At 40.6% G+C, this 24,601-nt stretch overlaps 1 protein-coding gene across 1 annotated transcript in view; it reads right to left on the bottom strand.

Annotated features, from left to right (window-relative positions):
• RALGAPA2 (Ral GTPase activating protein catalytic subunit alpha 2) overlaps positions 1 to 24,601 on the bottom strand; it is a 322,478-nt gene that overhangs the window by 204,914 nt on the left and 92,963 nt on the right. The window contains 5 exon segments of the mRNA XM_043602994.1: positions 1,763 to 2,000; positions 8,076 to 8,187; positions 12,261 to 12,409; positions 15,782 to 15,919; positions 16,992 to 17,159. Of these exon segments, the coding sequence (XP_043458929.1) occupies positions 1,763 to 2,000; positions 8,076 to 8,187; positions 12,261 to 12,409; positions 15,782 to 15,919; positions 16,992 to 17,159 (805 nt within the window).

Genomic DNA, 24,601 nt, shown 5'->3' on the forward strand with positions numbered 1-24,601 from the left:
CCACAAACTGTGGTTTGTTTTCACCCCCAGGTTCCTGAGAGTGTATTTTGTTTCCACAAGTCCAGTGCTTAGAAGGCAAGTATTTCCATAGTGAATACTTAAAGCCATTTTTAGAATAAAGCAATATAAGAGAGAAATCAGAAGTATTTGCCATGGGCACTGATTAAATGATTAAATTCGTTCTGTATCATTCCATCAGGAGTGTTTTTTGAAGTGTTTACCTTCCTATAAATAAACACAGCCACTCACAGACTGCAGTGAAGATGTAAGAATCAGTCACGTTAACTGTATGTCTGTATGGTGAAGTAATCACTTAATTGGCTCACAGCTCCCCACATTCACATCCTTTGCTGTCCTCTCCCACACCAACCCTGGGCTTCATCACATGACTTACTTTGGTAGCAAAACTGAGCAAGCAGAGATCTGAAATGCACTTGAAAATCTGGGCTTGCCCCATTGCTGCTCCTGGAACCTTAAGTCTTTGAACAAAAAGCCTGAGCTGGCCTGCTGGGCGATGAAAGGTATACGGCCAAGTCCCTCCCACGGCCCCAGCTGACAGCTGGCCAATCCCTAGAGCTGCCTAAATGATTATTTCACAGCCTAGCTGACTACAAACACAGGAGTGAATCCAGCAGAACTGCCCAACTGAGTCGAACCCAAACTAACAACTCATAAAATCAGTATCTAAACAACTGACTGTTATTTTAAGCTGCTATGTTTTGGGGTGATCTGTCACCCAGCAAAAGCTGATACAATCTATAATAAGGCTATTGTTGAAGCTGTGGTCTACTACAGCAAAGTACACTTCATGAATCTTTGGAGCAGAAATTCTTCTCAGGTCTTAGGACCAGGAAAAGCTATGTATCACCTAAGCTGTGGACTGTTTTCACCTCTTGTAATCTGTGATCCTCTGCTGTAACCCTGTGAAGATCAGAGTCAAATCCAAGCCTGCCACCCCTCCCCAACAAGCAGAGGAGGCTCTCTGGCATGCATTCTGGCATTTATAACTGCTCCTATAATCCCACCCCCTTTAATTTTGCCCCCGTGACCTTATGTATTTTATCTCTCATATTATAGGTGCTTCTATGAACTGCCTCAAAATCTTTAAATAATAAATTGGAGTACAAGTGAATTAACCCAAGGACTGTGTCACAGCCTTAAAACAGTAATGACAACAAATTGTTGTCCCCAGTAGAAAACACTGCTGATGTTTTCAACCTTGATCTGACTCTAGGTCTCAAAACAATTTTTACCCAGAAACACAACAAAGCCAAAAGTCCTCCTAGCTGAATCACTCAGAAGTTTTCCACTTTCTGCCTTTCCTAGGCAGGCAGTGGAATAAGTCCTTTTAGTGTGATGCCTTGAGATGGACTTGCCTAGCTTTGATTTCTGGCTTTCTCACGTATTAGCTACATGACCTTGAATGAGTCCATCACCATGGATTCTCTGTACTTCAGTTTCTCTGTCTGTGACATGGGGATGATAGTATCCACCTCAGAGGTTACCATGAGGATGAAGACAGATAATGTGTACAAGCACTAGCCATTATTATATTATTGTTGCTACCACTGCTACTCCCTTTCAGCATCCTTAAGAGGTCAGCGTGCTATGAAACACAATCCAACACCATCAGTGAAAAGATACTGCCCACATGGCTGGTTCAGTTTATTGTAAAATTCCATGTGTTAATTGCCTCCATGTACAAATACACACTCCTCCCCAGTCTCCGACATCAGGTGTTACCCTGTAAGAGTAGAAGTACCTTTGCCTCGCTGCTTCTTTTCCTTTTGTTCACTTAATTTGTCCAGAGGTAGGTTTGTCATCTCAACTCCATAAACAGTTCTCGCGAGCACTGCTGTCAACGAGTCCATGATGTTGGCCCACTCAGTTATGAGCTCCTCCCATTCCGTGAGGGAGGACAGCACGCCAAGAAAGTCATCCCAGAGCTCTCGAGAAATGTATACACAGAGGTTTGCTCGGATCCACGCCACCATGAGCGTCTGAAACCAACCAGCCAATTAGAGACTTTAATCGTCCTCATTTGGAAGAAGAATTTTTAACAAAATATTTTAAGTTACTATTACTAAAATGAGTAAACAATTTATTGTTTTAAAACAATAAGAAGCACTTGATCCTGTTTTTCTTTTAGTTTCTCAGAATTCATCTGATCAACTGAAACCAGGATCTGAGCTCGTGAGAAATTAGTTACCATTAAGAACAAAGCTCCTGACTGAAAATCCCTCTAGTGCCTGCGGCTGATCCTGGCCATAATCGGGAAGAAGACAAAGCTCTCAGTACTACAACTATTCTGCTTCTTGGACAGCTCTCTCTCACTCTCTACAGTGGCTACTTCTAGCATCCTCTTCACAAAGCATCCTCTATGTAAACTTCCAGCTCCACCAACTCCTCCCTGCTTTCTAGCAGATGAACTCACTGCAGATTTAAGAGAAAATAAAACCCATTAAACAAGCCCCACGAGCCCCATGTGTTTGCCCAGCTTCTCCTCCACCTCCAGGCTTTAAGTGAAGAGAGTCTCCTGCTCCTCTCTGCTTGTTCCCACCTCTGCTCTGAACCGCCTCCTTGCTCTTTGTGTTTCCATGAACGCTGCCTCTCCTTTTTCTCCAATCTATCTTACTAACCCAGCTTCTCCCCATCAGCATTCAAACATTCTCCAAGTCCACCTCATCTTAAAAACGAAAAATAAACAAAAAAGTTCCCTTGACCCCAGATTCCTCCCTCTAGCTAGAACATTTAAAGCCAAACTTCTTGGAAGAATGTCCCATACTCACTGCATGTATACCTCCTCATCTCCCTATTCCACCAACTGCTCTGGCTTTCTCCCTTCCTATGCCACCCCATCTCTGCTGGGGTTCTGGTCCCCATTCTTGTGGCTCTAGTTACCAACTGTAAAATTCCTCTGAGTCTCCATGGTTAGCCCAGAACTCTTTGGTTTCCTGACCTTGTCGATCTGGGTACTAGACAGCTCTACTTGCAGTCACCTGCAGGCATGATAGTAAAAAGAATTCAGCACTTCCACTGAGATTCTTCCAGTTCCTTGACCTGGTCTCTCCTGCTCCTGGCCTTTGCATGTAGCTTTCCTTCCTCTCTTCCTTTCTTTTTTGGCTTTTTATCTCCCACTCATTCTTCAAGTCACAATGTGGACATTACTTCCTCCAAGGTGTCCCTGACTGCCACCTCACCCAGCCTCTAGTAAGTGGCATCCATTCCCACCATTGTCTGCATTCCCCTATTAGAGCACTGTCCTTGAGCGTCTACTCACTTCTCCATGTCCCTCCTCTAGCCTATGTCTGCAGCACTACAAGTGGTCACATGGGCAACCCCACCAGACAAGTGTGCACATATTCTGGATATCTCCTCACCTTGAAATTGCCTAGTTCCCTCTCTCTGCCCAGATATTCCACACCCTTTAAAATTCACATCAAAATACATCTCCCTTGAAAGAAGTGCCAAGTCCATTTCAGGTGAGCCCCAAAGGCTTTCTTAATCTTACTACAGGGCATCTTTATACCCAAAGTTTGTGTGACTTCCCCAATCCATTGTCAGACCTTAATGTTCTTGTTAAGGTGCCAACCTGCAAATATTTCTGCCCACCCCAGATGCAGACAGACCCCCGCAGTTGATGGGGGTTGTCCTATGCATGGGATAGGGATAAGCTGGATTTTTAATTAAACAGAAATTTTTCTTTAAAATACACATAGGAGGGGATATGTAAGTGGCTCAGTCGGTTAAGTCAGTCCAACTTTGGCTCAGGTCGTGATCTCATGGTCCGTGGGTTCGAGCCCCGTACCAGGCTCTGTGCTGACAGCTCAAAGACCGGAGCCTGCTTCCGATGTTGTGTCTCCCTCTCTCTCTGCCCCTCCCCTGTTTGTGCTCTGACACTCTGTCTCTCTCTCTCTCAAAAATAAACATTAAGAAAAAAATTTAAAAAAAATAAAATACACATAGGAAAACTCTGAGAACTAGAAAATAGTCTGTAATTATGCAGGCCTGTTTTGACCATTTGAAAAAATCATACTTAAAGTGACTCCTTATGCAGTGTACCTTTTCTCTGTGTTTCAATTCATGTTTACCATACTTTTTAAAGGGGCAAAAATGTGAAAGTTGAGCTAAAATCATTAAATATATTGAAAACAAGGTTTTAAATTTTCATACTTACAATCTGATTCTAAGATGGATGAATTTTTTAAAATTAAGAACAGTGCAAAAGAAAAAATAAATAATTTTATCATTCATTATTACTAATATTTTATTAAGTATTATGTATTATGATTATAATGCCATCTTCTGTTTATTCAATTTTACACTCCTTTTTTCAAAATGAGTTTGAGGGCATTACCATAAAGCGCATATACACAATAAAATTAATAAATAGTAGCTCAAAAAGATAATCTTAGCAGAGTAAGGGGAAAAAGGAGAAACTGGCAATGTTACCAGCACTCAGTCTCACGTCTGGTTACAGCACTAGCTTCAGATTAAAAGCAGAGTTTTTGTGTGGTAAAAGACGCCCTGTATTGGGAATCTTGCATTGGCTTCACTTTATTGACTAATTATAAAACAAGCACAGAACAGTGACTTCCCACAGCTTATAAAATTCATCTTAGCAAATCTCACAAACATGTATACACAGACCTGGTGAATCGTCCCCATCGTAAGTCTCTGCTGACAACACTTGAACCCAGAGCAAAACAGTAACATACAGTGTGTGGGTAAGGGGTGGCACCTGTGTGCACGAAGGCAGGGTGCCCTTTGAATAAGTTACCCTTTTCGAAGAGGAGGAGGGAAAGGCAGAGCCCCAGACTCTGGGTTCTGTCACTAACTTGATTTGTGACCTGGGCTATTTACTTGGCTTTTCTGGAGTCATTTTCTTTCTCATAAAAAGCAAAAAGCCGAATAAGAGCATCTCCAAAGTTCTTCCAGTGCTGAAATTCATGTTTTATCAAACTATGTAAAAAAAAAAAAACACATGTGTTCATAAGCCACTCCTTTTCTTGCATACATTTCCTGGCCAGCCACTTGTTACATTTCTCTACTCACCACACTTGGGGGACTATGTAATTTTAAATACTATACTACTTCTAGTAGAAGGAGCATGGTCCAAGTTTCCTGATATACTTTGAGAACTTCAAGCATAAGGTCCTGTTTAGCACTGATAACAGGTTAAAACATCATTTCTGACAAACACCATTATTTGGTAAATATCTAAATAAAACTTAACTCATTTGAAGGAACTGTGCCAACCCAAGTTATCTACTGATAGAGAAAAAACTATATGTTAGAGGAAAAATTTGAAAAAGATAAAAGGATAATGGCAACTCAAAATTTCCTGTCCCCTTTAATACTTTCCTTATTCAAATTTTTAAAATCAAGCATCTGGCGGGGCACCTGGGTGGCGCAGTCAGTTAAGCGTCCGACTTCAGCCAGGTCACGATCTCGCGGTCCGTGAGTTCGAGCCCCGCGTCGGGCTCTGGGCTGATGGCTCAGAGCCTGGAGCCTGTTTCCGATTCTGTGTCTCCCTCTCTCTCTGCCCCTCCCCCGTTCATGCTCTGTCTCTCTCTGTCCCAAAAATAAAAAAATAAACGTTGAAAAAAAAATTAAAAAAAAAATCAAGCATCTGGCAATTGTAGACGTCTACATAAGCGAACAAATAATAATTTGATGGCACATTTTATTTTAGAATGGAATTAAGATGATGCCCACTTCATTGCCTGGTAGAGCTGTCCAGACCTTTCACATTTTTCTCCTCCCTTAGATCCCACAAAGGGCTTGGGAGGTCAACAGATGATCATAAATCCCAGATGAACCTGCTCTGATTCTTAGGACAACCCTGTCCTTTCCTGTGACAGATTAGGGAAGAGACTCAGAAAGGCAAAGTGATTTGCTTAAGGCCACACAGCCAGGAAGTACCAGAGCTCCGTACTCCGTGTCTACCTCCAAAAAGCTCTTCTTCTCTCCACTATTTTATGGCTGCTTCTTAATTTAAACATTCTTCCTGATCCATGGCCAAAATAATAATGATGTCATCAAAATCAACAATCATGGACTTAAAACTAATTTTCAAGATCTGACAAGATCCTCCATTAATAAGGGGGATTTTTCTCCCAAATCAAAACTAATCAAACAAACAAAAAGTACAACTCCACGATAGATTCTTGCTTAATTCAGTGACAAGCTCTTGCTCCAATTCCAACACAACCAATAGATGCAGGGCCAGGCAACTGGTGAGGAATGAGGCCCAAGTACTCACTACCCTAAGCCTGGCTTCAGCCCACATCACTTGGCAGCTACAGTCCTATCAGGGCTGGGAGACCGAGAAGAAGGTGCCGACAGTGAAACTCTCCATGAGAGTTACAGCAAAGTGAGCAGAGTGTTTGTACATCCAGACGGGCAGCAAAGCAAATGGTCTGCACCACGCCTGAGGCAAGGCTGAATACACACAAAAGGATGGGTAGACCACTTCATATATCTAATAACTAAGCAAGGCAATCAGAATAAGAGTGATTATCCTATTCCAAAGGCAAGTGAGGACATGCCAATTATTTCTGCAGCCTCTCATGTATTTCTCATCAAGCCAAGATCATTCAATCCTATTAAACTACTAAAAATTAATATGAACAGTTGGGTTCTCCTGTGTTACAATAGGAATACATAACTTTATTTAAATAACTAGTTTCTCTTTGTGCCACCTTCACCGCCATATCCTACCTTTTTCTAGATATGCTCTTTGTATACATCTCCAAATCCACCTTCGAGTCAACGGAGGAGGGAGGTTGACTTCTCCTCCCTGCAGCTATCACTTCCAGCTCATGATCCACAATGCTATCTCCTACCAAATTATTCAAAGCAGGCCCATCTATTGTATGAATGCCTTTATTTATATAGAACATCACAGTTTTCCAGTCTTTTCACACTGTTCTCTTTCAGAAATGCTTCATAAATTCTGAGCATCCCATAAATACTAGTGCTTTCTAAAGCAATGTTGCAATAGTCTACCACCCTCAGGACCTTTAAAACTTCCATTTCCTATGCAATTAGTTCATCATCTGCCTCTTTTCTTCCCCTGAGGGTGATGTCAGACTACTCGCATTCTTGACCCTTCTCACCCTGTGAGATGTAAGAAACACCCATCTCCTTGGCTCTCTGCTCCCACCTAAGGCCCTGTTCACCTCATTCAGAACTTCACTTCTGTAGTTCTCCTCTCTCTCCCTCCAAGGCTGTCCTCACTGGACCATGCCCACTGGCAAGCAAACAGACTTCAAAATCACACACCTTAAACCTTGTCCTCCATGTATGCTGCCCACGCAGCTGGCTCTCCTTTTCCTCCTCCCTTCCACCTCTGCAAAGTCCTGACTATACTTGCTACCTCTATTGCCCAGGTCCCATTTTCTCCTCCATCCACTCTAAGTGGGCCTCATTCCCCTAGAACATTTACAACCACCAACATCTTGTCAAAACCAATGGTGAACTGGTCGTTCTCCTCTTACTCAATACTTATCTCCAGGCATCCAGACACATACTCTGCTAGTTTCCCTCCCAGCTCCATGGCCACCCTTTCTCAGCATCTTCGTCTGCCTCCTCTCCTCCACCAATCATGGAGATGGATGGCTCTTTCCTCTCTAGGACACCTATTCTCTCCATGGTGACCCTACCCAGCCCTGTGACTTTAAACACATAGCCCAACATACCAACAGCTCTCACAGTTTTATGTCTAGCCTGAACCACTCCCTGACCTTATCCCCATTCCCATGCTTCCATTTACCCTTTACTTCCTCAAATCTACCTGGCCCTCGACCAAGGACATCAGCTCTTGTTATCTTCCTAATTTCTACCAACCTCAACAAATCAAAAGAAGTAGATGGCAGACAGGTGGGAAGGCCTAAAAGAAACCTAGTTCTAATTGTAAAAAATAGATTACAACCTTCAAGACAAAGCTAAGAAGGAAAATTTCTAGAAGTTTAGTTTAATGTTACTCTTAAAATTTTCAATGATTAAAATTATTTTGCTGTAAAATATGATTCATTTCTTACATTTGCAGTGTTTTAATAAAGAAGACTTACCCTAAACAGTAACCCTGCCAAGCTCTGGGCAAACAAGTCCTTTATTTGTTTATCCTTTGGCTTCTGCATGACAGCTTCTGTTATCCTGAGTAGTATTTGCAACATCTGTTCCCTGGGCCACCCAAAATAAAAGCTCATATTATTAATCATGTCTCCAAAACACTTTCATTTATAGGTACAAGAAATTCTCTTAAGAATTCAGCAACATCGGTAATCAGAGTAGAAGTATTAACAATCTGAATGCCAACTATATAACGAATACCATATTTTATCAAAATAAACCACCTTATGTTACAACAGTTCTAAAAATCCTGTGCCCACATTGATTGGCAGGATAAAACAGGTATCATCCTAGCCTGATTTTATCCCCTTCAGACAGGAAGGCAAGACTGTTTCTCCAACTACACCAGTCTGTTAAAGGTGTTCAGTGAATAGCTATGCCCATGTGAACTTACGCAGCACCCTTAAGTTTTCCCATCCATTCTTTTACTTAACGTGTGAGGTCTCCGTATCTATCTTTGTGGTAGGAAATAAAATGGACATTCTGGTCCTCATTCTGGGGAGATACGCAGTCAGTATCATACTATGACTAAACTCCAGAGGAACTCACAGGTAGGGGGGTTTGGAAAGGTCACTGTTGTTCACTATGAGGCATGGAGCTTTGTGCCTGGAAGATGCTAAGTCTGCAACACAGGGCATGAAGACACCAAATAACACCGCTAATTAGGGTAACAGCAATAAGTTCTTCAGAACAGCCAAAAGGTATTTTTCTTTCTCACAGCTAAGTTACACTCTTCATATTAGAGTGTTTGCTCACTTTTTCTTTTCTTCAATTCTCTACAAACCAAGAACACTGTATCTTTGTATATAAGGAAGGTCCTTTTGTTCTGAGGGGAATCACCCCTTAAAAGGCAACTGGTGAGGAATGAGGTTCTCCTTTGAGGTCTTATACACTAACTGCCTGTTCACCTTTATAACTTTCTCCTTGGTCTACATGCTCTTTAGTGATAAAATCAGGAACTGGACAAAGTAATCTAGTCTAGGTCAAATGAACGGATCTCCAAATCATAGTTACTTTATACTTTTCACATACCCCACATATTGAGACAGTATTTTCCCTTAACATGACATTGAATCTCATTAAGCTTCTCATGGTACAATGACCTCTAAGGGTTTCCTGACTTATTTGTAGCTGACCATTTGGTTTTCGTCCCAGGGTTATCCATTGGTATACATTCATAACTCTGCTCTAGTATTTGCCTCTGCTGCATGCTGTCTACGGGTTCTAGATGGAATAAGAAGAGCTGGCAAGCCATGGGAGATCTTGGGCACATGTGTGTGGAGTAGACAGCTTAGAGGAGAATGAGGGAAGAAATGGTGCAGAGCTGGGGGCAGCATGTCCCTCACCATATTCAGGGTAACCAGGCCCCTGTCACAGGCCCTGGTGTCACCACTGCCTGCTCACATTTATGCGATGCTTAAGACAACAAAAAACAATCCTTTCCACACGAATGGTTACATATCCATCCTATGAACATGAAGAGAACAAGAGACATAATTTTCAAATAAAACCTCAGTCATGGGAACTGCTATCAAAAAAATGCAAATCTGACCAAAGCAATGACTGACAAAGACACAGGGTTAATTTAATTTCTGAACCCATGAAAACCTGGCAAGCCATGAAATTCCCACACAGAGTCTTCTGGAAGAAAATGAGGGTGAAGAAATTGTCTCCAGTTTGGAAAAAACATTTCCTAACAGTTTTGACAGTTTTCAGTTTGGGTTGTTTTTTTTTTTTTTTTTTTTTGTATTTTGTGAAACACTGACTTTTGGTCTCTCCTCCTCAAAGGAGAACTCCACGAGTGTAAAACTTCCCTGGAAGCATGTGAAATCATGCGTGTGCGCTGTCCCTGCCCTGAAGAATAAATAGGGTTTCCTGCGCTCTTTAGGACTTACTTCGTCCCCATCTTCTCACACATGTGGTACTGTTACCCATTCACACAACGCTGCTCACTGTCACTTCCACTTCTTGGCACTTCCCTGGCTACAACCCTAGTCTAAGCTGCCAGCAGCTATGGCCACAAATTTTGTGCCCCACCGCATTCTCTTCTCCAGAGGAAGTCAGAGAAATCTTCTGGAAACATAAACTGGATTGTGTCGTACCCTTATATACATAGAGGGGTAGCCAGGGTTCCTCCTGTGGTCTGCCAGGCCCCACAACCTGGCTGTGGCTGGCCCCCATCACACCCCCTCCCACTCTCCCTGTCCTTTCTCTGTTCCACCACACTGGCCTACAAGACACCACACTTTCAACCTGCTGTTCCTTCCTTAGGGAGCCCTTCCCTCAGAACTCCCAGTGGCTCATCCCTCCCTTCCCTCAGGGCACTGCTCATTTAGGCCTTCCCAGGCACCTGGTGAAAAACACTCCCCCACCCTCCACTCTGTCCCCTTGGCCAGCTTCACTGTTCTTAGTGCTTAATACCACCGAAATTGCTTCTTTGTTCATTATGTCTCTCAGTCTGAGGACAGAAACCTCACAAGGGCAGGAACACTGTCTGTTCAGTTTGCCCTACGTCCTCACAGCAGAACCTTAGTAGTTATTTACTGGATGAAAGAAGGGAGGAAGGGAATTCAGGCATTGTCTGGCACTAAAATACATAAGGAAATCTGCTGGGGAAACAGGTCACACTTCTTTTTATGTTCTACTGATTATTTTTTGGTATTTTCATCTATTTCTATAAATTGGGTTTTTTTTTTAACACTTTAACCTGAAAATTTCTGAATTATTAAGGATCAGAGAAGAATTGCTTAACTTTATCTCAGAATTTCCACCAAAAAAAAAATTATCAAGACAATCAAAATACTACTGGTACTGAGATATACTGAACTCATCGTTTTCAAAGAAAAAAAGCCATCAAAGATACTATTGCTGTAACTGTGCTATCGAGGAGCAGATGGTTCTGTTGACAGCATACCAGCATTTCTCATTGCTCTCAATGTTACTGACACAGCATTTAACTTTGTTTAAGTCATACTGTTCATCACAGTAGTATTTCCAGCTCTAACAACTGCTTCTTGAGGACACTGGAATTTATGCCTTGAAATAATCATTTTGATTCCCATGGTCTCTGTATTAGTGAACCTTCTAGGCCCACCCTTCCCTCACTGAGAAAGAAAAGGACTGGACTCTGCAGCCCTAGAGACCCCTGTCAGCTCAGTCCTGTCTCATTTCTATGCTTTCCACCAACTGCACACAGACCTTTCCAAAGTACCCCTGGCACTGACTCAAGGCCACCCAGAAAAAGCACCAGACAGGCTTGGTCACAGGGCCCACTGAGGATTTCCATGAGGGAAGTGGGCACCAGTGCTGGTCTGCAGTGGCCTCCGTGGACTGAGCACAGAAGCCAAAAGTCACTGACAGTGACACTGACCACAGCCAGGCTGCTCCTGGGCAGGGCTGGAGGGGAGGAACACGCAAAGGACAGATCGGAGAGATATTTTACAACCAGAACTAAGAGACACGAAGAAAGGGGACTCTGAAACCCCCTCCTAAGCTGGGGTGATACATTCACTGTGGGACAAGGGCCTGGGAAAAACCTAAGGCACTGTTTTTAAAACAGGCAATGCTTTTAGGGACATTATAAACACACAGACACCAAACAAAAACAAAGGATGAAAATGAAAACACTTCACATAAGCACATTTTCATGACGCCACTGTATTTCTGACTGCATTATTTATTTACTCATTCTGACAAGCTGTCATTTAAAATAATTGTTTTTCCAAAGTGAGTCTAAAACTTCAAATTTGAAGCAATAAAAATAAGTTAACAACATTTCAGAGCAATTAACAACCTTTCCTAGGCTTACAAAAAATGTTTTTATAAAACACCAGTTATATTGTTTCTCCACAAAACAGTCTAATGACAGTTTAAAATGGAAAAATCTACTATTAAGTAATATGACTACTTTTAATTCAGGAATATTTTTAAAACCAATAATAGAAATAAACTATCAAAGTACTGGATACTTACCTTCTTCATAATTCACAGAAACTGTAACCAAAGACTATCATCTTATTGTCAACTTTGTAAAGCCATTTAATAAATGGAGGTCTTAACATTTTAATTGTTATTTTGAAAAACAAAAACATCTGTTTTACAATATTAATTTGAAATAAACTTACCATGTCTTTTTATTCATTGTAAGCTCCATTATCATACGCCTAAAAATAATCAAAACAGCTTTACAGGCATCGACTTGTTCTTTCAAGAGCATGGGAACCTCAGCACATGGTTCCAGCAAAAAGACATTTGCAGCATTTGTCAAAAATACCTTGAAATCAACAAATTTTACATTAGAAAGTGTAATTAAACATATGAATCTGAACAAATTTTTCTTAAAGATAATGATATTAATTTTCCTCTACCAATGAGTCACCTTTGAGTTATTTCAATTAAGTCAAGTGGTACCAACACATACTGAAGATTTTTTTAAAATGCTTCTCTTAGAATCACTTAAACAACTGAGACCCCTGAAAGACCTTTCCTTAGAAAAAAATTATTAATGCATATTAACATTGCAACTTTAGAAAATGTATGAGTCAGAAAAGGTTTTGAAAGCTTCTTTTTGATCCTTCATGGGAAAAGGGGGAAAAGACAAGGTAGGCTCACTGCCTCTGGGTGAGACATTTGGAGGTGGGGGAGGGGGAGAGGAAGACGAGCAGTGGTTGGCCAGTAGCTGGAGAAAAACATCTGATTGTTGTTGGACCTCCCAGAACATGAACTCTGCTGGCAGTAAGCATGGCCAGCAGCATCCAACAGAGGTGCAGACTTCCAGGGGCTCTAGGGAGCCAGGAAATGGCCAAAGCCACGTGATCGACACTGCATAGCTTCTCGGTACATATGTTTTTAATATGAGAACTTAATAGGTAGTAAGATATAAAACCTAAGTGAATTCTCACAATAAAAACAGGTCTTAAAAAATTTAATCAGCCAACCACTCTATACTCTGCCTCAGACCTTTAGGATTCAAGTTCATTGTCCCCTTCTGTCAGTGGTATTTCAGTAGAAAACTGTGAGAAGCATACATCTAGGCTGTTATGCAGTAAGTTACTGCTTGGGGCACTACAGGAAAATAACACTGTGTTACCGCTGACAAGGATGACACCAGTGACCCCTCAATGTAGGAGATTCTGAGTTGTCAGTCTGGTGATGACTGGATAGATGGATGTGCACCATCTATCTAGATCCTATGCTTTTTAAGTCTCCTTTGTATTCAATAGTATAAACTCAAAGGATCTACTTCTCTGGCTCACCTGTAGATGAAACTCATTAACACAACATCTCAAAATGGATGTACAAACTGACTAGAGAGATTAAAATAAACACGCTCAAAAGTCAAGTGGGTGAACTAAAATGTTGAGAACCTATAAGATTATCTTATGCAAGATTAGAAAGGTGTTATGACCCAATTTTTTAGAAAGATTACTAAATAAGCACTATAAAAGTTGATAATGGATGATAACATCAATTGCAAATAATTTACTAGCCCTCAAGTGGGGAAAAGGAAAACAAAGAAGTTTCTGACTAACCAACTATAGTGGTTTTAGTGTAATTTTAGTGGCTGTCTTTTTTGAAGTACATCATAGATGATCCATTGCAAGACAGATCCTTTTAACTCAACGTATTTGGCTTCTCGATTTGAATTTGAAACTTCGCATATTCCCAAGTAAAAGTGAGGAGTCTTCATATACACTTCTTTCATTTTATTTTTTAAAAAAGATCAAAATGCCAGGTTCATGAATATTTCTTACTACCATGTTAGTATTGGTTAAGGTAAAAATAAAGAAAGAAGGGACACCTGGGTGGCTCTGTTGGTTAAGCATCCAACTTTCGGTTTCAGCTCAGGTCATGATCTCACTTTTCATGAGATGGAGCCCTGTGTCGGACTCTTTGCCAACAGTGCGGAGCCTGCTTGGGTTCTCATTCTTCCTCTCTCTCTGCCCCTCCCCTGCTCATGCTCTCTCTCAAAAATAAATATATAAACTTAAAAAAATAAAAAAAATTAACATGTTCAAATTGTACTTGTAAACAGCAACTGCAGAAGATGATCTTATCAAACCTGCCATTTGGCCGTTTTTTTCCTAACAAAGCAAGTGAAGGAGCAAAAATGTTGGACACAAAGAGAACAAAAATAGCTACTATAAAAAAAAAAAAACCACAAAACCAAAAATAGCTACTATAATCCAAACTAAACATTTTAAAAATTGTTGTGCTATAATCAAGTGGAATTTTTGTTTCTTGGTTCAGCCAGGTAGATGTAACCTAGCCTTTCAGAAAACAAATTAACACTCTTCTGAACCTAGGGAGACACTGACAGTGGAATGGCTAATGACAGCAAATGGCAACCTACTTGGAGGACAAGGGCTAACAAGGGACACAGGGAAGGGACTCCTACACGTACTTCTCTGCTGGCGGAGGGGGGAAGGGCACAGATTATACTACCGACTGGCACCAAAGCTCTTTGAAGCTACTCAAGTAAAATCATCTTGATTTTTTTTTTTGGTTAATTTAAAATTATTTGCTGATTTTCATTGAAAAATGAGAAAATTCAATAGTTATAGTAAACTGCTAATGAATTTGAAGCAAAAAGGATATCATGATAAGAAATCCTATCAAGAGACAGATGACAGAAGCAGTGTCAGCAAAAACCCGGCAACACACAATCCATGCCCGTGCCATCACCAGACCTCATGCCCGGCCTGTGTGGGAAGCCTAACTGGACACAACTAGAAAGGTGAGTATGGAGGGGGGGGGGGGGAAGGATGAGGCACCAGGGAGCAGAGGAAACAGAGGCACTCTGTGTTTTCACTTATACTCCTAACAATCTTTACCCTAGATGGACCCAAAAGGTAATCTCCTCATCCCCATTTCTGAGATAAAATCCTGAGGTCTGGGATAAGACTAAGTGATCAGCCAAAGTTTCTCTTTCCAATGTTCCCAAATGGGATTGGTTCTATTGGTTCTATTGGTTCTATATTCATTCAGGTAAATATCTAAAAACTGGAGCCTTTTTTTAAATCATTCTTCATAAACAGGCAATTTTTTTTTTTAATTTTTTTTTCAACGTTTATTTATTTTTGGGACAGAGGGAGACAGAGCATGAACGGGGGAGGGGCAGAGAGAGAGGGAGACACAGAATCGGAAACAGGCTCCAGGCTCTGAGCCATCAGCCCAGAGCCCGACGCGGGGCTCGAACTCACGGACCGCGAGATCGTGACCTGGCTGAAGTCGGACGCTTAACCGACTGCGCCACCCAGGCGCCCCAATAAACAGGCAATTTTTAAGAAGAATATTCCTTTTAAGATTATATAATCATCATGATTATCTTTCAAATTAGAGTCCAGGTCACTGACTAACTACCCATATGTGTTCAGAAAATATTTTTTTCAGATTGAGATCTCAGCCATTTCACTCCATAACAATCCCTCTGAAGAAACTGCAACCCACTCGTAGGTCTCCTTTGACTAGAGAAAGATCTGTACAAACTGAAGGTAAGAAATCAGGAAGAAAACTCAGAGAACTTGAGAGTGGTTTACTGACAGATGGCTAAATGTATCACCATACTTTATATGTCACTATCGCAATAAACAAATGTTCAGTGGACTCCAACTGGGGGCCTTTATGTCTCCTGCCAGATGCATACCTGCAGCATAGCCTGGGCCCCGGCTTTCACGTTCTTATCTTCCTCTTCTGTCACACAGCCTCTGCTCACTGCACTCGAGAAGGAGTATGTGCGTCCCCAACTGGAAGAGCGCTTATGACGGGAACTTTCCGACAAGGTCTTCAGAAGATAAAAATCAGTTAACAGAGGGGGAAGAAGTACATGTTCGCATATTTAATTCCTTACACTCACCAAAATTCATGAGAATGTAGGTTTTAGTAGGGCAAGATTTTTTCCATTTTGTTCACCACCTCCAGTACCTAACTAAAACAGTGCCTAGCATTTAGTATATGCTGAATAAATAAAGGTCCAGACTGAATGAGCCTGTAACACAGACCTTTAAAATGTGTGATAAATTCCATTTGCCTATCTATTTGTTTTGGCCTCATGACTAGTTATTAAAATGATTTTACCAATATTGAAAAAATAAAACTATGGAATTAATATAGATATTTAAAAGTGATATGCCTTTGGCCACAAATATTTTTAAATGTTTGTTGTTAATTGCTACAACACCCACTTTTAGAAATAATTTATCAGACTAGATTTCAAAATAGCATGCCAGATATATAAATATGGTATTAAGTTTCTTTTGTGTCTCAGGAAGAGGTCCCACTGTTTCATTTTAGATTTCTCCAGCTACTAGCGTTACCTAACCAGGACTAAAAGTTCCATTCACACAGCACCCACTCTGAAGACAGCAGCCAGCCCTGTAGTGAGACTTATTTATGGAGGAGACAACACTCATTATTGGGTTAGTCCTTTTAAGTGTGTTAACATCCTAACTGCTGTAGAACAGTCCACTGCACGAGAAAAGGCTGCCCAATCATTCTAAATTGAGTTTCTCAAATGCTATTTATTTAAATACGTCAATACTTAGGCAGTGACATTTTCAGTCTCATACAGAAACCTGTACAATATGATGGTTTATAAAACAGCTCCGAGCAATACCGAATAACGAAGCTGAGATATACACATGGACTTAGCCTGAGGGTTAGGAGATGACCTTGAACAGAGCACAGCAGCAGCCTCACTGAAACGGGTCCTCAGGGAACTCGGCAACTGGAGAGCATCAGCTATGACAAAAGAGATCCACCTGCCTGTGTCCTACTGACTGGCCCCTTGGCTGACCAGGTATACTTTGCTATAATATGTGTATTCCCAGCTGAAGTAACTGGTGATAACATATTACCTCTTTGCTGTCAGTCTCTAAAAATCCTAGTTTCTCAGCATCTTCTTGGGCAACGTCTTTTTTATCTGGTTCTTCCATGAACACAGGTTTGTCCTGGAGTATCCACTTTCGGTACACTTGAACTACCTTCCTTGTTACAGCTATGTCACAGGAAGGCAACAAGAATGCCTGAAAGGAAAAAAAGAAGACTCTCTTTAACTCCACACCAGCTCAGATCACTATAGAGCCACATAATAGACACTTCCAGTCAGCACCAATTTCAGATTTTCCTCTGAAAGTTACGGGGCCAGGTATTTTTGTGCACACCAAACTTGTCTGAGGAGAAAAAGCATTTCCATAATTGGGCCAGAAAAAAACATGATGCAACTTAAAATTAACTTCTGTATTCTGAATAAGTTTTTCACAAAATAACGACCATGCATACGTACACAGATATGCTATTTGGCTATATAAACACTATACAACTGGGAACCTTTCCCAATGAATCAAAAACCAATTATAAGACAGCCATCATACTACTGCAGCCAGCTGCAGCCAAGTGTCACCCCTCTTCCCAGCTCCATCTTCAGGGATGTTGTGCTGGTGACAAAGGGAATATTTACAACACAAAAGTTGGCAAATGCTGCCAATTTAGAGCTTTTCTTTTTTCTTTTTTTGTCTTTTCCCTTTCCTTGACTTGCCCTTCCTTCTTTCTTTTCTTCCTCTCTCCCTCCCACCCTACCTTCCTTTATTAAGAGCCAATTGTTCAACTGAGTACAGATACCAACGTTAACAAGAGCCCCTTGTGCACACTTATGTGGACTTTGTAACATTACCAAATCTCCATATACATATGCACTAAGAATTTTGATTTAATATAAGATTCCCAAAATACAAACAAAAAGCTAAAGGGAAAATGTATTTCCTTTTGAGTATCTGCTCTAAGTAATATTTCTGTCTGACGGGTGAACACAAAGGAAAAGTATTCAATACTACAACAAATACTTTCATTCCATAGATGAGGCATTAAGATGAGACCCAGAACACCTGAGATATTTTCCCAGGGTTACAAAGTTAGCTAGCAATGATTCTAGGTTTTGATATCAAGGCTCAGAGATTTAATACTGTCCTTAATGTTCACAAAACAGGATGCAGTTACAGTCAGATTACAGTGTAACAAAGGTTTATGCAATATACAAATTTCCATAGATGGTGGTTATGTCATATCAAATTCCAGAATAAAGGAATCTGTGTTACAAGACTGCAACATATCAATGTAACAAATATTCTGACTTGTATCTCAAGAAAGATCAACAAAGACAGGGTGCCTGGGTGGCTCAATTGGTTGAGCATCTGACTTTGGCTCAGGTCATGATCTCACGGTCTGTGAGTTCCAGCCCTGCATCAGGCTCTATGCTGACAGCTCAGAGCCTGGAGCCTGCTACGGATTCTGTGTCTCCCTCTCTCTCTGCCCCCGCCCCCAATCTCTGTCTGTCTCTCTCTCTCTCAAGAATAAATAAACATTAGTTTTTTTTTCTAAAAAAGAAAGATCAGCAAAGACAAAGAAGAGTATGACAAAGTACAATGGTGTCTAACTCCAATTTTGTTCCAAAATTTCATTACAAATATTTTCACACATATAAAAATGTTGAAATAGTTTTACAGTGAATACCCATATACTACCTCCTAGATTCTACCATTAGCATTTGCTAGATTTGTTTACCACACATCTTTCTAACTACCCTTATCTTTCCTTCTTTCAATACATTTTATTTTTGATGAATTTCAAAGAAATCTGCAGACATCAGTTCATTTCACCCCTAAACATTTCAACATGCATATCGCTGACTAGAGTTCAAAATTTGCTATGGGGCCTTGGTTAAGATGGCGGACCAGAAGGGGGACCCTATGCTTGCTTCATCCCTCAAACACAGCTAGATAAATATCAAATCATTCTGAACACCCAAGAAATCAACCTGAATGTTGAGAGAACAGAGGGAGCAAAGAAAACACATCATGGAAAATAGGAGCTTCAGCAACTTAATTCCAGGGAAAAAAGAATCATGGTGCTGCAGAGGGGAGGGAAACTTGATCTCTGAAAGGAGAGAAAGAGATAGAGAGAAAGCAGTGCCCAGGGGATTGCACAAGAGAAACACTTCCCCAACACCATTGACTAAGAAAACCAGAGCAGCTGATTATTAGTGGCAAGTTTTTACATACAGCAGTTTTAGAAGTCTGCACCACTGCTGGGCAGAGCCTGTCAGGCATAGTGATGCTCCTGTGGGAAAGGAGGGCAGAGGCCTGGGAGCAAACTGTGTGCTTTGAGGATCTCTTGGGTCACACTGGGAGAGACAGTTTCCCTTACTGGAGTGCATTTGGGAGAGGCAGCAAGACTCTCAAGGGACAAAAGAGCTGGCAGGCACCAATGTGCTGCCCCATTCATTAGCATAGGAACAGAGACACCAGCCAAGGACAGCAAACCCTGATGCCAGCTTTGAGCCACCACGTGATTGTGCAACTGCTTTTCTGGGATTAATCAGCACTAGTCACAGTGTGGTGAGATGCTCCCTCAAAGGATAAGCATAGGTCTGTGCCATGCCATGTACCTAAAATTTGGAGTTTTGAAACCTAGTCAGGTGCCTGAGATAAAACACAGGGGTACTGTGCTGCCTGGCCAGCACACAGCTCAGACACAGACAGGGTGAAGGCACGATCTAATGGAAGCCAAGGACACAGGACAGGTGATGGTTTGCTCTTCAATGAGGGCTTCCTGAACAGCGGCAGGTGCAAACTACCTGCTCGGGAACAATAGAGTGGGGTGACGCCATTTTCATCTCCTGCCCACCAGCACTGACCAACCTCAGTAAGCAACACAGCGCCTCCCATGGAGGCTGGAGCCACTTACACCAAGCTTCACCCCACTGTGCCCTGCAGGTGCATCTTTACTAGGGCAAGTTAGCCTGACAACCAGTGCAGCAGGCGCCTCCCCCAGAAGAACAGCAAAACCCCTTGCATGCATGAAGTCTACTGACCATAGAGTGCTCCAGGATCAGGCTTATTTTAACAAGCAGACCAAAGCACACCTACTTAAAACATCATAAACTAAATAGGGTCCAATAACTTCACACTTCAGGTAAGGAGAAAATTCTGCAAAGGACTGACCTGAGGGAAAGAGCAGACAAAACACAATAGAGTACACACTGTGAAACACTTCCTGAAATGCCAGGCCCTGGAAAGTATAGAACCCCTTCTTAATTATAGCCATTACTCTCAGTAGCAGGAATATAACAGGCTTTCCTAATACATAAAAGAACAGTGACTTAGACAAAATGACATGAACAGAGGCAATCACCCCAAAGGAAAGAACAAGAGGTCATGGCCAGGGATTTAATCAAAGCAGATATAAGTAATATGTCTGAATCAGATTTTAAAACAATTATAAGGATACTAGGTGGGCTTGAGAAAAGCACAGAAGACACTAGAGAATCCCTTATTGCAGAGATAAAACAACTAAAAGCTAGTCAGGCTGAAGTAAAAATGGTATAAGTGAGATGCAAAACCAACTGGATGAAATGACAAGATGGACAAAGCAGAGGAACAAATCAGTGATTGAGAAGATAAAATTATGAAAAATAATAAAGCTGAAAATAAGAGGAAAAGAAAAGTAGTGGATCCACAAATGTAGATTTAGGGAACTCAGCAACTCCATAAAGCATATCAACATTCATATCGTAGGAGTCCCAGAAGAAGAACAGAGGGAAAAGGGGGCAGAAGGTTTATTTGAGCAAATTATAGCCGAAAACTTCCCTAATCTGGGGAAGGAAACAGATACTGAAATCCACGAGACACAAAGAACTCCCACCAAAATCAACAAAAGCTGGCCAACACCAAGACATATCGCGGTAAAATTTACAAAATACACAGACGAGGAAAGAATCCTGAAAATCAGCAAGGGAAAAAAGTCCTTAACCTACAAGGGAAGAAAAACTAGGTTCAAAGCAGATCTCTCCACAGAAACCTGGCAGGCCAGAAGGGAGTGGCATGATATATTGAATATGTTGAATAGGAAAGATATACAGCCAAGAATACTTTAGCCAGCAAAGCTGTCATTCAGAATAGAAGGAGAGATAAAGAGTTTCCCAGCCAAACAAACAATAAAGGAGTTTGTGACCACTAAACCAGCCTTACAAGAAATATAAAGGGTACTCTTTGAGTGAGAAAGAAAGGCCAAAAGCAACAAAGTCTTGAAAGGAACAGAGAACATCACCATACACACCAACTTTACACATAAAACAATGGCACCAAATTCATATCTGTCAATAATCACTTTACAGGTAAATGGAATAAATGCTCCAATTAAAAGATATAGGATATCAGAATGGACAAAAAACAAGATCTATATGCTGCCTATAAGAGACTCATTTTAGACCTAAAGACACCTGAAGATTGAAAGTGAGGGAATGGAAAACCATCTATTATGCTAAAGGGCATCAAAAGAAAGCCAGCATAGCCATACTCATATCAGAAAAACTAGATTTTATATTTATTTATTTTTTAAAGACAAAGAGAGACAGAGCACAAGGCAGGGGCGGGGGGGTGGGGGTGGACAGAGACAGAATGAGACACAGAATCCGAGGCAGGCTCCAGACTCTGAGCTGTCAGCACAGAGCCGGACGTGGGGCTGGAACTCACAAACCATGAGATCATGACCTGAGCCAAAGTTGGACGCTTAACCAACTGAGCCACCCAGGTGCCTCCAGAAAAACTAGATTATAAACCAAAGGCTGTAACAAGAGTTGAAGAAGGGCACTATATCATAATTATGGCGTCTACTCAACGAGAATATCTAACAATTGTAAATCTCATGTCCCCAACTTGGAAGTGCCCAAATACATATCAATTAATAACAAACATAAATAAACTCATTGATAATAATATAATAAAAGTAGGGGACTTTAACATCCTACTTAGAGCAATGGACAGGTCATCTAAGCAGAAAACCAACAAGGAAATAATAGCTTTGAATGACACATTGGACCAGATGGACTTAACAGATATATACAGAACATTTCATGCTAAAGCAGCAGAATACAGATTTTTTTTAAGTTCATATGGAACATTCTCCAGAATAGATCACATACTGGGTCACATACCAGCCCTCAACAAGTACAAAAAGATTGAGATCACACCATGCTTATTTTCAGATCACAACACTATGAAACTTGAAGTCAACCACAAGAAAAAATGTGAAAAGAATACAAATACATGGAGGTTAAAGAACATCCTACTAAAGAATGAACAGGTTAACCAGGACATTAAAGAAGAAATTTTAAAAAACACATGGTAGCTAATGAAAATGAAAACCCAACAGTCCAAAACCTTTGGGATGCAGCAAAGGCAGTCCTAAGAGGGAAGTCTATTGTAATACAGGCCTACCTCAAGAAGCAAGAAAAGTCTCAAATATACAACCTAACCTTACACCTAAATAAGCTAGAAAAAAGAACAGAAAATAAAACCTAAAGCCAGTGGAAGAAGGGAAATAATAAAGATTAAAGTAGAAATAAATAATGTCTACTGTCACCATTATTATTTAACATAGTACTGGAAGTCCTAGGCTCAGCAATCAGACAACACAAAGAAATAAAAGGCATCCAAATTGGCAAGGAAGAAGTCAAACTTTCACTATTAACACATGACATACCACTCTATGTAGAAAATCCGAAAGACTCCACCAAAAAATTGCTAGAACTTATACATGAATTCTGCAAAGTCACAGGATATTAAATCAGTGTACAGAAATCTGTTGCATTTCTATATGCCAATAATGAAGCAGCAAAAAGAGAAATCAAGGAATCAATCCCATTTACAACTGCACCAAAAACAACAAGATATCTAGGAGTAAACCTAACCAAAGAGGTAAAAGATCTGTACTCTGAAAACTATAGAACACTTACGGAGGAAATTGAAGAGGACACGAAGAAATGGAAAAGTATTCCATGCTCATGACTTGAAGAACAAATACCATTCAAATAGAACTATCCAACGCAATCTACACATTTAATGCAATCCCTATAAAACACCACTGGCATTTTTCACAGAGCTAAAAAAAACAATCCTAAAATTTGTATGGAGCCACAAAAGATCCCAAATAGTCAAAACAACCTTGAAAAAGAAAAGCGAAGCTGGAGGTACCACACTTCCAGACTTTAAGCTATATTAAAAAGCTGTAGTCATCAAGACAGTTTAGTACTGGCACAAAAACAGACACAAAGATCGATGGAACAGAATAGAAAACTCAGAAATGGACCCACAACCATAAGGCCAACTAATCTTCAACAAAGCAGGAAATGAATATCCAATGGAACAAAGACAGTCTCTTCAACAAATGGTGTTGGGAAAACTGGACATTTTTCCAAAGAAGACATAAAGATGGCTATCAGACACATGAAAAGATGTTCAACATCACTCATCATCAGGGAAATACAAATCAAAACCATGATGAGATACCAACTCACACCTGTCAGAATGGCTATAATTAACAACACAGGAAAACGACAGATGTTACACTGTTGGTGGGAATGCAAACTGGTGCAGCCATTCTGGAAAACAGAATGGGGGTTCCTCAAAAAGTTAAAAATAGAACTACCCTATGACCCAGAAACTGCACTACGAGGTGTTTACCTAAAAGATACAAAAATACAGATTTGAAGGGGCACATGCACCCTGATGTTTATAGCAGCATTATCAACAATAGCCAAACTATGGAAAGAGCCCAAAAGTACATCAACTAATGAATGTGGTATATATACATAAAGAAGATATGGTACATATGTGTGTGTGTATATATACATACACACATACGTATGTACCTACACACACATACTGGAATATTATTCACCCATCAAAAAGAATGAAATCTTGCCATTAGTATCGATGTGGATGGAGCTAGAGTGTATTACACTAAGCAAAATGAATCAGTCCAAGAAAGACAAATACTATATGATTTCACTTATATGTGGAATTTAAGAAACAAAACAGATGAACATAGAGGAAGGAAAAAAGAGAAAGAGAGGGAAGCACACCATAAGAGACTCTTAACTAGAGAGAACAAACTGAAGGTTGAGGTGGGCTAAATGGGTTATGGGTATTAAGGAAGGAACTTGTGATTAGCACTGGGTGTTACACGTAAGTGATGAATCACTAAACTCTATGCCTGAAACCAATTTTACCATATATGTTAACTAACTGAATTTAAGTAAAAACTTGAAAAGAAAAAATTTTGTTTATGGTACTTTAAGTAAAATTTGTAAATAACAAAAAGCACGAATCTTAAGTGGACCACGTGATGAGTTTTGACAAATGTAGACAACTACATAACCCAAATCCAAAATCAAGGTATACTATGTTAGTCTCTTCCCAAGAAGCAAACAGAAATTTTCTTTGGTGAAAAATAAAATCAGGGGTGCCTGAGTGGCTCAGTCAGTTGACTGTGACTCTTGATTTCAGTTCAGGTTATGATCCCAGGGCCATGGGATCAAGCCCCACATTGGGCTCTGTGTTAAGCACAGAGCCTGCTTAAGATTCTCTCTCTCCCTCTTTCTGCCCCTGTCCCCCACTCATGCTCTCTCTCT

Source organism: Prionailurus bengalensis, chromosome A3 (assembly GCF_016509475.1).
Source record: "Prionailurus bengalensis isolate Pbe53 chromosome A3, Fcat_Pben_1.1_paternal_pri, whole genome shotgun sequence".
Lineage (NCBI taxonomy): Eukaryota > Metazoa > Chordata > Mammalia > Carnivora > Felidae > Prionailurus > Prionailurus bengalensis.